The sequence below is a fragment of the Caretta caretta genome, chromosome 3, assembly GCF_965140235.1.
Source record: "Caretta caretta isolate rCarCar2 chromosome 3, rCarCar1.hap1, whole genome shotgun sequence".
In the NCBI taxonomy this organism is placed as follows: domain Eukaryota; kingdom Metazoa; phylum Chordata; order Testudines; family Cheloniidae; genus Caretta; species Caretta caretta.
In genome coordinates this window covers 127,790,282-127,805,481 of record NC_134208.1, presented here as the reverse complement: position 1 = coordinate 127,805,481, position 15,200 = coordinate 127,790,282, and the positions used below count along the sequence as shown (strand labels likewise).

At 43.6% G+C, this 15,200-nt stretch overlaps 1 protein-coding gene across 2 annotated transcripts in view; it reads right to left on the bottom strand.

The window, feature by feature from the left end:
- The window catches only part of LOC125633959 (centrosomal P4.1-associated protein-like), a 71,291-nt gene that overhangs the window by 23,659 nt on the left and 32,432 nt on the right, over nucleotides 1-15,200 (bottom strand). For both annotated transcript variants that reach the window (XM_048844013.2, XM_075126859.1), the window contains exons 8-10: nucleotides 7,876-9,331; nucleotides 5,037-5,163; nucleotides 987-1,152 (exon numbers count right to left, since the gene is read on the bottom strand). In XM_048844013.2, the coding sequence (XP_048699970.2) occupies nucleotides 987-1,152; nucleotides 5,037-5,163; nucleotides 7,876-9,331 (1,749 nt within the window). The remainder of the gene's footprint in view (nucleotides 1-986; nucleotides 1,153-5,036; nucleotides 5,164-7,875; nucleotides 9,332-15,200) is intronic.

The following is a 15,200-nucleotide window of genomic DNA, read 5'->3' as shown; positions in this document are numbered from 1 at the left end:
TAAGCTCCCTAACAGTAGCCCCTATTAAATGGATTAAAAACTGAATTTTTGAGATCTATCAATTAATAATTGTAAATGGGGAATCACCATCCAGTGAGGTGTTTGTAGTGGATTCCCAGTGGAATTTGTTCTTGGCCCAGTGCTATTCAATATTTTTATAAAAGCATTGCTGGTAAAATTTACAGATGACACCAAAATTGGTGGTGTGGTAAATAATTATAGGAACACGTCAGTTATAGAGAGTGATCTTAGCAAGCTGAACTCATTTGAACAACAAGTATTTTAACTGAGCCAAATGCAAAATCATGCGTTTAGGAACAAAGAATGTAGGTCATACTTCCAAGATAATGGACTGTATCCTGGAATGCACTGGCAAAGAAAAGGACTTGGTAGATAACCAATTAAACATTAGATCCCAGTGCAGTGTTCTAGCTAAAAGGGAAAACGTGATTCTTGGATGTATAAGCAGGGGAATATCAAGTAGGAATAGGCAGCTGGTATTACCTCTGTGTATGGGATTGATGAGACCATTACTGAAATGCTCTGTCAGTTCTGGAGTCCACATTTCAAAAAGAATATTGAAAAATTGAAAAGGATTCAGAAAAGATCCCCAAGAATGATTTGAGGTCTGGAAATCATGTTTTATTGGGAGAGACTTAACTCAGTCTAGTTAGTATATCTAAGAGGAGTTTAAGAGGTGAATTGATTATGGTCTACAAACACTTACGTAGGGAAGTGATTTCTAAGTCTAGCAGAAAAAGGCATAATGCTATCCAATAGCTGGAAACAGAAGCTAGACAAATTCAGACTGGAAATAAGTTGTAGGTTTTTAACAGTGAGGGTAATTCACCAGTGGAACAATTTATCTCAAAGCATGGTGGATTCTCCATGATTTGAGCAGCAATTCTCATATCCATTCTAGGAGGGACTACAAACTGATCTGTAAAATCACGTTTTCTTTTTCCCCTTCTTTATACACTGCTTACTTGTATTTCTTCTGATTTTACTTCCTCTTTAGTGACTCTAGCTGCTGTTGAGTACTTCTTAAATTCAACCTTTTCTTTCTGCGATGTGTGAATGTGGTCTCTCTTATATTCTTCTAAGCGATTAAGTTCTTGAGCCTTGCTGGTCTCAAGCTGATCCATTTGTGTTCTGTTCAAAAGGTAAATTGGGGATTATGAAGCTGATGTAACGAATGTAGGTTGAATCCTGTCTTTCGATGTGTATCCAGGATTCCCAGATTTAGGGCTTGATTTTCAGAGGTCTCGGGCATTCACAGCAGACACTGAAGTCAAGGGGAGCTATAGGTACTCAGCACCTCTGAAAAAATCAGGTCCTTAATCACTGAGAGTCTCAGGTGCGCACAGTTTCAGCTGTAGCCCTCTATGCAGCATGAGGCCACACTGTGCAGAGGACACCAGACAGAATCATCCTACAGGCCAGATCTGGCCCATGGGCCACCACTTGGGCCATGTTTTTTAATTCTGGGCCATGCAATGCATGCGTGGCATACTTAGACGGCACACCATTGATCGCAACCTGGAGCAGTTGTGCTTGAGAGGAGAGAGAGGGCACAGGTGTCTTCTTCCTCACACATACCCATGCAGGGTGCACGGTTGGAGACTGAGCTTCCGGAAGCCCTAGCTGCCCCAGAGTGAGAACAGCCGTAGACCTTATGTGCCCGTTAGTGGGCGGGGAGCTGCTGGGAATGCTTGCGCTACAGGTATGGAAAGTTCAAGTGTCCAATGTACAATCTTAGCACCTAGGAGACATTTTGCTGTCCCACTCCCAAAACCTCTAGATGCTCGCACTGGTACAGGGCACGTTTTCCCGCACTGGAGCTCCAGCCTGTAAGTCCTTGACTGAGCCCAGAATGTAGCATATTTGTATGAACTGAAATCAGTGTTTGGCACAAACGCTGACCCCATTGTTGGAATATATTATCATATCATTTGTTAGCCTCATAGGCAGGCACATGAGGCAGCAGGGAGGTGGTTAGGAGCATTCACCTCACGAGCTGGGCCTGTCACTGCAGAGGGTTCTCTAATGGGCAAAATGGAAACTAACACTGACATTAAGAGACCCACGGGCCCCCTCCTCCTGCTGCCCGAAGGAAGGTGCCACTGCAGGAGAGATCTTTACGGTTGAGTCATTTGGAGTTAATTCATTGGTTCCTTTTTTAAAACATGAGCCCTTACAGTATTCCGGGTTCATGAACATTAAAAGTAATTCATCTCCCCAGTAACCAATTAACACCTCACCCCAACATCTAGTAGGAGTAATAAATTCAACACCCCTGCTTATGCCCGTCCTATCCCTGCCCCTTGTGAGAACAGAAGCGTTACCCAGAAAGTCAACAAAGTTGGACCACAACAGGAAGCAATTTCTAAAGTGGAGGGTCTTTCACTGCAAATGCCCTACTTTCTTGGCTAGACCAGGGAGCAATTAGTTCCAGCATCTCAACTGATTTCATCTGCTGCAGAATCATCCAAAGAGACCAGAGGTGTTTCAGTTAGGGTTGACCCCAACCTTTTAGAGGCCTTATACAATAGATTAAAACCAAAGGCTTGAATTGCACATGGAAGTGAATTGGCAGCCAGTGCACATCACAGATGTAAAGTGCTCCCTGTAGAATACACTGCCTACAAAGCAGACCTCCATGTTTCAGGCAAACTGAAGTTCTCACAAGGTCTTCAGCTGTAGCCCCATGTAAAGCACATTGCAATGACCCAATTGTGAACTGATAAAGACCCTAGTGTTGGAAGCAAAATCCACAGCCAGGCGAAAACCTCTAAGCTAAACAGAGGGAAAAAGCACTCATGATTGCTGTTGCTACCTGGACATCCAGAAGCTGCTGTAGATCCAACAAGAACTGCAGGTTATATGTCACAAATGGCAGGCAAACTCCCCAGAAATAATCTTCCCTAATCTCCTTACGGCTTCCCATAGCCAACAGGAATTACCTCAGTTCTGTCTGGGTGGAGTCTGAGCCTACTAACTCCCATCTCTGCCCCAGTCTCCCATTAGGCACTGTGTACATGCCAAAGTCTAAACTCAGAGAATTTTCACCCTCCAGTCTGCACTTCTCATGCCTGCAGAGGCCTAAAGTAAAAAATGTGTTTGGAAACCAGAGAATGCACAGAAGCCTGGACAGGTCCAGGCATGCCAGCTGACTCTCTCAACAGGGCTCTTATTGCTTCCACCAGGCAAAAAAGTCAACATGGTATAACGGAAGAGCTATATCACTGTGGTTACCAGCCAGAGCTCCTGATGTGCTCACTAGTTTAAAAATACAGAGCCAGATCCTGAGCTAGTGTAAATCATTGTGAGATCATTGACATCAATGGAGGTAAGCAAGTTTACCCCAGCTGAGGATCTGGCCCACAAACTGGAAAGAAGAAATGAAAAGGTCTACACTACACAGCATGCCATCTATGGATTTGTAGATAAACACCTTTGTGAAAATGGTAGAGTCAACTACAACTAACTCCACGAAAACGCTGTCAACAACACTCTTTTTAGGGCCAACGCTGTTATTAGATGCCAAAGCACTATACTCAGTAAGACAAACCCACCAGAGGGCACTATCTATCTACAGGAGCAGAGTACAGTGCTGTCTGGGAAAGTATTGCATTAACTCTGCATGGAAACATCACTTAGCAACCGAAGGTAACACCAGTACATAACTCTGGAAAAACTGGAGCCTAATTTCTTTGACTGATTTTTTAGATGTTAAACATAAACAGCCCAAATCCACACACTCTCACACACAGAACTCCTATTGCAGTCCATTGGAGATCAGCCTGCAGGATGCTTTGGGGATCATACCCAGAAAAAGATCTTTATTGAAGCAATTTTTAATAAATGCAAAGTATTTTGAGCAAGGCTAGCTAAGGAAAAATATAGCACACTGTAATTCTGAAAGGACTTGATCCTAAGCTCTTTGAAATCAATGGGAGTGAACATACAAACGTGTAAACTTTTGGTTTGGGGGCGCGTTCAGTTTGCAACATGTATTTTTTTAAAGGAATGCAAAAAAAAAAAATCTAAATCAAGAAACTACTCTTACTTTACATAAGAAAAAAAAATATTCTCATACCGAGTAAGAAATAGAAAGAACACAGTAATATCAAAAAAAGGAGTTTGTATTACAATAGATATATGCAAAAAGAAAAGGAGGACTTGTGGCACCTTAGAGACTAACAAATTTATTTGAGCATAAGCTTTCGTAAGCTACAGCTCACTTCATCGGATGCATATAGATATACGGTAAGTGTAGGTTCTAACAGATTTCAGACATGTTTTAAAAAAATTCACACTGGGTTTGAATTTAACCATGTTATGATTTTATTACAGGCATGCCAATGGCTACCGGGTGCCTACATTTGAGATGGTGCCCTTATTCCAAACCCCTGTTTTCAAACATAATTTTCTTCAAAATATTACATTTTTGACTGAAATTTTTCCTGCTTGATCTCAACCAAGTAGAAAATTGTTTGAATTATGCAAACAAACATTTTATAGCTATGCAATTTTACAGCTGCTTTACTGCACTTTGATTATTTACAAATCAGCTCTTTTGAAACTTTAAGCTTGGCACATCCATAGTTACAAATACATCCTTTGCCTGGTTTGGATAACTACCATGATATAAAGGTGGGTAAATCTAAATGTGACATAGGGATGATAACTAGGTTGGGCCTGATCTTCTGAGCTGGGAAGTGCCCCCAGCTCACAGTGACTTCAGGATGCTCAGCAACTTGTACAGAGTATTCAGCATTTCACAAGATCCAAGCCCTAAAACTCGTCATCTGGCCATAGGTTTCAAATCTGTGTGCCCTCTCGTTAGTCAGCTACATCCATATTTGGACACCCACATAAATGGCCTGATTTTCAGAGCACCCACAGATCCCACTGAAATGAGGCCACTTCGGTAGGATTGAACAACCTAGCTTTCGGAATCCAAGGTTGAAAATATTGGCCGTAATGCATGGTCAGCTAGATTCGTTCTGCATGCCATGGGATAGTTTACTTACCTGAGCAAATGCCTTGCTTTCTCTTGTTCTTCTTTCATCCTCACTAGAAGAGGGGTTTCTCCATGATATACACCAACCTCCTTTTCCAATTCCTCTAACTTGTCAGTAAGCCTTCTCTGAGCTGCTTCTATGAAGACAATCATATTAGTACATATAACTTACTGTGTGTTCATGAAAATAGTCCACGTATTTAACTACAGTAGAATTGCACAGACCAGGAAAATGTAAATTTCTCTGCTATATCCATCATTAGACATTAACATCTTGGGCCCCAATCCTGAAACTATTCACTATACAGCATAATGCTTACTAGTGCAAATCAAGCACTACACCTGGCAGTAAGTGTGATGGATTGGGGGCTCTCTCTGGGCCAAGATAAAAATTCTATTTTGGTTTTTGTTAATGTCACGCTGTGTTTCAACCTCCATTTTGAATGTAACTTTTGAAGTGGCTTTGAGCATCCATTTTGAAGCAGGAACTTGGCAGCTAGTGAAGAGTCTGTGTATGAGGAGGTGTGATAGAGCAATCAAGGGCCATCAACACTGAATGGCTCTACTCCAGTGGAACAATTAATTATTATTAATTATTTGTATTACTGTAGTTTCTCTACCAGCAGGATCACTGACATTGAACGACTCTCTGCCCAGAGAATTTCTTATATAAGGAATGTTTCTCTAAGCCTGTGTTTCTTTGCTTTCCTGCCATGTTGTCCCCAAAGTGTGTAACTAGAAAAACCACAGCTCCTACATCCAAGAATGGAACCAAGTGGGGGAACGTGTATAAGCAACAAGGAGCTCAGGCACTAGTTCCTGGGTCTAGACAATCAGACTGTGAGGTTCCACTGCCCAAGAAGAGGGTTAGACATAGGATCTGCAACTGGGAATGTGCCTGAGCTAGGAACAGTGACTATCCACTCCTCATATCCAGATCCCGGGAGCATATTAGTATGTGGGATTCAGTGATTGGATCCAATCACAACAGACGAGGGTCCATCCAGAGAGTGGGACTGGACCAGGTTGTGACGGTAGGATCAGGCTTTTGGTTACTGTAAATCCAGTTGGAATTCACCCCAGTTAAGTAAAAGGTGCGGCACCAAAAACTTTCTAATTCAGAACAGAGGAGCCTCTCAGAACTTTCACTTGGACAGCAAACCGACCCAGAGGGGAAAGGAGACTGAACATGGTGGAAGCACAGTAATAAATAAATAGATAATTAACTTCCACTCAACCCCAGAAAATAAGTAACTAAATTGCATGGGCATGTGGTATTTTTATAATTTTAGGAATTGCAGCCCTCGGCTTCCAAGGGTCCAATGAACCAGAAACCACAGGGCAGGCTCTTTTTCTGCCACTGGAGTTCCACGTATTGTCGTTATCGCTCAAACGGAAATAGAAAAATCCCTCCTGAAAACCCACTTCCTCTGCAAGGCTCTCCCCACATTAAGACGAAATGTAAGAGGATCAAATAAAATATAAGATTAAATCGAGTTTGTAAGGTAACTCTCCCCTCTGCTTCTTCCAGTGCATCCTGCTTTTTCTTGTGGGGTGAATGTCTCCTATAGTGAAAACTCTTCAGGGCAGAGGCTGTCTTCCTGTCTATGTCTTGCACAGTGCCAAGCACATTTGCCTGTGCTTAATAGCAACACGAATTAATTACAAAATGAGAGATGTGATGTTGGCATCTGAGCACGTGACCAGGCCATAACTTCACTGACGATTCACCAGGGATGAATTTGACACCCCCCCAGCTTTAATCCCAGATCTCACACCATCTGCCATTCTGGCCTTGCATGTGTCACTTAAACTCTCTCTCAGTTTCTCCATCCCTAAAATGGCAGCAACTCAACTTTGGTGCCAACTTTGAGTGCGGTGAGGATGAATTGACAATTTGTAAAGTGCTGTGAAGATGTGAAGCATTATGCAGGCTAAGCAACCACACCTACACACCCACACCGAAACAGTGTTAAATTATATTCAGTTAGTAGTGGGTGGGCTCAGTCCAGCTCCTAGTGCACAGTTGCCCTCGTCATGAAACCAGTTACAAGTGGCACTGATAGACATCCTTGTTGGCAGTCTCTGCAAAGAGGCCAAGACTAGAATAGGCATATAGATTGAACTATCCCCTCAGCCCCACTGGGAGCCTGTTTTTTCTAGGTCAGGGCTGAGGAATGTTGGCATGGTGGTTGGCATGGCATGGGATGGGACATGCACTAATGGAACATGTGGTGCAAGTATGGCGGTACGGTCTGGTACGCCGTACCAGTAAGATATTTATAGCCCGGTACTCTGTACCAGAAAGACATAGGAGCAGAACATGGAGCTGCTGGGTGGCCCTACACCCACAGCTCCTCCGGCATGGCTGTACCACCTCCATCCTCACCCCCAGCCCTTCCACGCAGCTGCATCTCCTTTCTGGGGTCTGTACAGCAGCCCTGTCAGAGGACAGGGCTGGGGGCAGTACAGCCGTGCTGGAGGAGCTGCCAGGTGGCCCCACATTCTGCTCCTTTCGCCTGTGGTTCCGGAGAGCCCTGTGGTTCAGAAGTCTCCGGCACAGCGGGAGGAGGACAGAGGCCCACCCCCCCCAGGTAACGTGGGTTGGATCATGGGGAGGGGAGAGCGCAGGGAAAGCGCAGAGCCCTGGGCTGGGGTGGGACAGGGAGGAGTCACGTGGGGGGTCACGTGCCCCCCCTTTAGCTGGTGCCCCTCTTTGTGTCCCTCCCATGAGTGCAGCGTACAGGTAAGAGATGAATTCTACTTGCACCCCTTGTGTAGAATCATTATAAACCAAGAAAAATTCAACTGCTGCTGACATCGGGACAGAAGTTTTGCTTAGCCCTTACCTAGCATACCCAGAACCGGTTTTCTTTGTGTCTTCTCCTCTGCAAAGGTGTCTTTAATTTTGAACGCAGGGAACAGGCTGGCCACCAGATCACATGTTGAGGGTGATGACTGCAGATCTACATTTTTAACATCCCCAACATTACTCTCACTCCTTGTCTCAGGCTCTCTTCCACCTCTCGCAGATCTTGGGGGCCAAAAGGGAAACTTTCGAAGAGAAGAGCAAGACTTGTTTCCTCTCAACCTAGCAACCCCATTACCAGACTCACTGCTGCTTGTGCTGAGAGAGAGACCCTGCTTGCCTTTTATCGCTTGAGCACCCAGTTTCTTTGGAGGTGGCTTGGTGTGCTTTTTCAGGGCCAGCTCTTCTGCTCCACTGGGCTCATCACTAGCATAATCAGCATCAGAGAGATCCAAATTTTTGTCTGTGCGACCTACTTTCTGAGGCACGTGCGTTGTGGGAGTCCAAGAGCAGTAAGATTTGGGGTCATCCTCACTGTCAGTGGACGTGCAGCCTGACCCACTGGACAAAGGTTGAGCATTCCACTTGTTGGTAGCACTTCTACTGCTTTGCCACTCTCGCTGGTGGCCGACAGATGTGATGTTCTTTTTCCTGGCCATGCCTTGAGTTGATTTGTGGGTAATTTTCATTATTCTGTCATTAACCATCTTAAACCCAGTGCTGGGTCCTCTTTGGATCTCTGCGCTTTTGCTCACAGTGTATTCTTCATTGTGGCAACTGCTAATTCCTTTCACACCTGGTGTGAATTTGAGGCCTGTGCTCCAATCCATCTGCTTGGTTTGGCTTCCTTCAAAATTCTGAAGCTTAGAAGCTTCTTGAAGGATTTCCAAGGGATTTTCTGCTATCTGAGTTAGATTGCCCTTTCCACACTGATCCACAATATCTAGGTCCTTTTGAACTGTAGACTCCGTGGAATGTTTGTCTGCTTTGTCTGAATGTCCTAGAGAATCAGTACTTTGAGCTTTATTTTTCTCACCTATTTGTAACTTCATTTCAGTAATTTGTTCCTGACACGGCTGCAGGAGTTCAGCCCAGTTCATCTGCAGTGGTACAACAGGATCCTCCTTTGCACACTCTTCTCCACTACCTCCTTCTCCTCTTTCGTCTGGGCATTGCTCAGGATCTCTTGCCTTACTGTCAACCTGAGCCTTTATTTCACTCATGGAGATAGTGCAATCTGTATTCTTTTCATTAGAAACCAACACCGTGGGGCTGCTGACCTGTCGATGTGAACGATTTAAATGTTTCCCCAACTGTAATTTTCCTGCATCCTGTTGGTGAGGCAAAGAGAAGAGATTCTGGCAATCAAAACTAACTCTTCTGGCATGTTTGGCTTGTTCTTTCGCAAGGTTCTCTTTATTTTTTTCAAGCCTTGCAATGCCTTCTCCATGTTTCAGGAAAGATTTCCGAGGGGTCATTTTAGCCTCACAGAAGTTCTGCAAATACCAAAAATTATGTTTAAATTATGAGACATTCTTCAAAAATGGAGAGAGAAATCAGATCCCATTAGGCGGAAGCCATAATAATAAAAACAGTTTCTTTGTTGTATGCCACATTTTTCTATTTTCCTTTATATCAAAACTTTTTAAACACGCACAATGTTAGTTTTCCAGCATTTATACTGCTCAAGTCATACAGAGCAAAATAAATTCTCACAAGGAGCAATATTATATTGAGATAATGTTCAGACAGTGTTATTAGTTAATCATTTTTTAGGAAATCTAAAAAACCCTTCCAGAGCGTTTGGTTAACATAAGTTAAAACTCACTTCTGGAATGCCCAGACATTCTTTGTAACCCTGTTAATTCAGTCCTTGTGCACAGCTATCTTAGAATTTTTATTTCCATGTGATCAAAGTGTTTTCCTATTCTGCTTTCGTAACAGTGAAATAGTTTCAATATCTCAGATGAAAGATATAAAAAATGTTCAAAAGTCATTCAGTGACCACTTTGTGGCTAAGGCCCTCCATTTCTTTTCTTTTTTTAAAATAAAAATTACAGACAGATATATAAATTAATCTGCAAATATCGGACTTCATGGTTTTGTGCTCTCTGCAACAGATGATGACATCAAAGCTAGCACAAAATCATGGCCTCTTTTTCTAAGATCAGGTATATGGACAAACTAACAAACTGCCAACAGAATCTGACCCACAGTCACTGCACTAAAGAGTTTAGTGATGACATCAGATATTGCCAATAAATTCAGATTCCGGCAAGCAAATTATTCTCACTGTTTCTCATAGTTTAACAACTGCAAGGAAATATATTTTGAGTCTGCGCTTAAACCTGAAACCTGCTCAGATTATTCACAAAAGCAGTCCCATTGATTTAGTCCATGTTCTGTTAGGGCAACATGCATCCCTGTGTAGATGGACAGGATCTGGCCTTTCTGTATCCCTTAAATCCCACTAAAACCCTATTTTGAGGCCTCTGGTGGTGCTTAGGCCAAGTGATGGCCCTTTTGCACTGGAGGGAAAAGGACCTTAAACAGGATTTTGTGCTGTATTTTTTTTAAAGGTTTATGGTTTACTTTTAAAGTACATATTGAATTACTATACTCTGGGGAAAACAGACATACAGAGAGATAATGGGTGGAATTTTCAAAAGTGCCTAAATCACTTACGAGCACAGGTACCACTGAAAGTCAATGGGACTTGTGTTCTTACGTAATTTTGGAACTTTTGAAAATCCCTCTCAACGTGCACAGAATTGAAAGACAGGAAACAAATAAAGGACGTCACAGAAGGCAGAATGATAGACAAATGTAATGAATATAACTGTGCATTACATAGCAAATAATTCACTACTTCATTTTATTATTACATTTCCATGTAGAAAGAAATACTGAGATTTCCCAGAATTTCAGATTAAAGTGAACCACGGATGCCTGCTATTGTGCTGATGTGATCTGGCAAAAGCCTCCCAAAAATTCTGATAGGAGTTAGAACTCTCCTTTATTTAATTTCAGGCCAGTGAAGTTTATTAACATAAACACCTTTGCTTTTATGTCACATGGACAGCACTACACGAAGTAGTGAAAAGGTTTATGGTAATAAGTAATTTGAGTTCTGTAAATCCAGATAATCTTTAAAAAAAGTGTTTTCTTAAGTTACTTGTATTTTTATAGTAGTACCTGAATTGATTGCTGTATATTGTATCACCTTGAAGTTTCAAAATGTTATACATTGTACTCTATATCACTGAACCAGAATAGAATGTTCTGGTTTGTGGTGATTATTTTGTCAATTTTAGGGTGCTTACTGATAGATAGATAAATTAATGGATAATATTTAAGAAGAGAAAATTGTTGTTTTAATAATCTGTTTATAAAGATAATTTTCCTTGAATTATATTAAAGTTGACCTTTTTCTGAAATCTCACTCACCCAGGTATGAACTCCCGGCAAGTGGTCTCAGATTTTTTCTTCACTTGAGTTTTAATTGTATTTATTTGAACTGGAAAACATAGCTGTAAACAATAGGTCAGCACTTGACAGTTTGCATAGTTGAAAGTTACCAGGCTCAGGAGCCTTCTGATTAGAGCAGGTCAGGAATTTGAGGTGGGGAGGGATATGGGGCTTTTTGTTGAAAAAATGCCAATTTGTTGAAACCAAAACTTTAAATGGGAAGTGGTTAGATTCAATGCATTTTTCAATTTAAAATTTTTTTTTAAAAAAAAAAAGATGTTTCTATTTTGAAAATAAAATATTTCTTGTTTTCTGGTTCAAAACAATTTTTGCATAGAAATTTATGCTAATTAAAGTAAAAAAAAATGGTCAAAATCAAAATGACAGGTTTTGATTGACCCAAATAGAATTTGGGGTTTTTTTTGGATTTTCAATTCATAAACATTTTTTGAGTCCAACTTTTTGTCCTGATTCAGACTTGGGAAAAAATGTTGTAATCTTGAAAACTGTCATGGGACAGAAGATCATTTCCTGCCCAGCTCTTCTTCTGATGCTCAACCAACCTGAGAGATTTATATGAACCTTCTAGATTCTGTGTTATGCTTATCACTGAACTAAGATAGTTACTCTTTCTGTTTACCTCATGTCACATCTGTTCCAATGTGCATGTGTACCCCATTATTGTTCAGATATCTGAACTGAACAAGAACTACACGACACCATAAAAACTTTCAAACCCAAAACATGTCCTTTAATCTCTAAAAAGGCCAAATACCCTCCATGCCACAGAAGACCCAAAGCTTGGCAGAAACAACACGTTATGATGGGAAGCAAGAAGCAGAAAGCAGAAGCCTCCACATCCCTGTGTGCTGAGGAAGCAAGACTAGAGTTGTTTGTGGGTAGACAGCAGAATGGTAGCATGGACAATAGATCTTCAGACTGCACTGATCCACTGGACCACAAAACTGTGTGTGTACAGAGGAAAAGGGATGCTGTACAGCAAGCTACAGCTGCTACTAGGGCCCATACATTGTACCAGCAGCTATGGCCTGGGTGCAAAGGTGACTCAGACCCATCTCCAGCTCAGAGGACGGAGGAATTCATCCTCCTTTACCTGTGCTTTGCACCCCAAGAGAGATGAGTGAGGTCCAGTGGACTGAGTCTTGGACTAAGAGCCAGAAACTTCTGCGTTCTGGCTGTGATATTGATTCCCGCAGTGACCTTGGGCAGCCGCTTACCTTCTCTATCTGATTGTCCCAATTTGTAAAACACTTAACTCACAAGAGTACTATAGGGATCAATTAATATTTTAGACGTTATCTGGGGGTGGAAACTACCACACAAAAGCTAGAGATACAGGGCAATTGAGGTAATATTCTTTACTGGACCAACTTCTGTTGGTGAGAGAGACAAGCTTTTGAGCTACCTGAAAAAGAGCTCCATGTAGCCCAAAAGCTTGTCTCTCTCATCAACAGAAGTTGGTCCAATAAAAGATATTACCTCATCCACCTTGTCTCTCTAATACCCTGGGACTGACACGGCTACAACTACACTGCAAATGTAAAAGCTAAGTATTTTTATTTTTAGGAGTCCTCAGTGCCTGCAGGGAAGTCTTATTCACGTCATTCCTATGAGTGGGAGTGTCATGTGGTTCCAGACAGGATATGGCCCTAAGTGTTCTATTATTCAGAAAAAGCACGTGGCTCCATTGAGTGCAAAGGTTCACATCCAGTAATACAAGCAAAGGGTTCAATAAGAAACGTAACTGGGCCACCAGAAGCCTAGTCTACGGTACTGGCTTTGGGTGATTGAGCAAATGAATCACAACTAGCCCCCAGAGAGGATATGAGAACTACCAGCAGCAGCTACAGGGCTGCTCCTTTAGCTCAAGTGGTAGAGGCCCGTGGGTTCGGAGCTAAAAGAAAGGGGTCTGGTTCAGGCTCCATAGATCTATGTGTTTTCTGTAACAAGTTTTTCTGATGTCCACACTTTTTAATCATATCATGGTAGGCCAACAGTTTCAAACTTGAACGCCTAAAGGTAAAGCACTTAAATCCATTATGAGGCACCTATATTAGTAGTCTGATTTCAGTTGCTGAGGCCTTGGGCTTCTGACTGACTTTGGATTTTTCAGCATCTCTGAAAATCAGCCACTAATTTAGGTGCCTATATATGGATTTAAGCGCCTAATTTTAGGCACCCAAGTTGGAAAATTTTGGCTCTAATTTCAACTACTATTTAACATTTTATTCAGTAGCACCTACATACTAGCTATCCCTTATGCAAATATAAGTACTAAAAGACACGCAACAACTTATTTCCTTCTGTGTTATCGCTAGTGTTACTAAATATGATACTAGAAAAAAGAACAGCCCCTAAAGATGAGAAGTTTGCCTGCAGCTAAGGCAAGTATGAGTGTTTTGTGTAATATCATATAGAAAGGAAGATAATGCATCAGTTTGAGTTTGTGCGTTTCTTTGTTGGTGGACAAAGAGGAAACAGGAATCTATTGCTCTGGGTTTCCAAACGTTTGATACTGAACTGTACGTCTTCCAGGTCAGTAAATATAGCAAGGTGGCAGAGCTGGTAGACAGGATTGAAGATAAAATACAGGTCTCAGAACCCCCAATTTCAAGTGGACAAAAGCCACTGCTACATTTGACACTAAGGGCCAGATTTTCAAGAGTGCTCAGCACCCAGTAGCTCCCACTGTGACACTCATCCAGTGTGCTGAGCACTGTTGAAAATCTGTCTCCGTCAACATTGTACCCTTGCTCTCAGTCTCAGCAGAAAGGACTTAATGAGCCTTGGAAAATGATATATCTTCTCACCCCCATTCCCACATAGCCCATCCAGATCAGGTTTGGAGTACAACATCAATAAGGCATGTGAGAAGTCTGGACTGTTAGTGTCCAAGATATACCCAGTGGTGAGCTGGAGCCGGTTCGCAACGGTTCGCTAGAACCGGTTCGCACCGGTTCGCTAGAACCGGTTGTTAAATTTAGAAGCCCTTTTAAAACCGGTTGTTCCGCGAGGGAGAACTGGTTCTAAAAGGGCTTCTAAATTTAACCAGCCAAAAGTGGCGCCTTAGGCGCCGACTCCACGGGTGCTCTCGCCCTGGAGCACCGAAGGGGAAAATTTGGTGGGTGCAGAGCACCCACAGGCAGCTCCCCGCCCCACCCCCGGCCCCAGCTCACCTCACCTCCGCCTCCTCCCCTGAACTCGCCGCCCTGCTCTGCTTTTCTGCGCCCCCCCCCCCCCCCCCCGGCTTCCCACGAATCAGCTGTTTGCGCGGGAAGCTGGGGCGGGCTGAGAAGCAGGCCGCGGCTTCCCGCTCAGGCCCAGGGAGGCAGAGGTGAGCTGGGGGGGGGGGGGGGGCGCAAGGAGGGCCTCCTGCGCCACAGCAGGTAACCTGGGGGGTGTGTGCGCAGGGGAACCGCTCCCCGCCCCAGCTCACCTCCGCCACCCTCAGTCTGAGTGGGAAGCCGCCACCTGCTTCTCAGCCCTCCCCGGCTTCCCGCTGAACAGCTGATTCACGGGAAGCCAGGGGCGCGCAGAGAAGCATAGCGGGGCGGTGCGTTCAGCAGAGGAGGCGGAGCAGAGGTGAGCTGGGACTGGGCGCGGGGCGGGAAGCTGCCGGTGGGGGCTCTGCACCCACCAATTTTCCCCATGGGTGCTCCAGCCCCGGAGCACCCAGGGAGTCGGCGCCTAAGGCACCACTTTTGATGTGATCAGTGGGGGGAGCAGCTATGCTCCCCCACCCCTAGGAGCCAGAGGGACCTGCCGGATGCTTCCTGGGAGCTGCCCTAGGTAAGCACTGCTGGGACTCCCCACCTTGCCCCCTGGCAGGTGCCTCTGACTCTTAGGGGTGGGGTGGGCACCCACTACGGTGGCCCA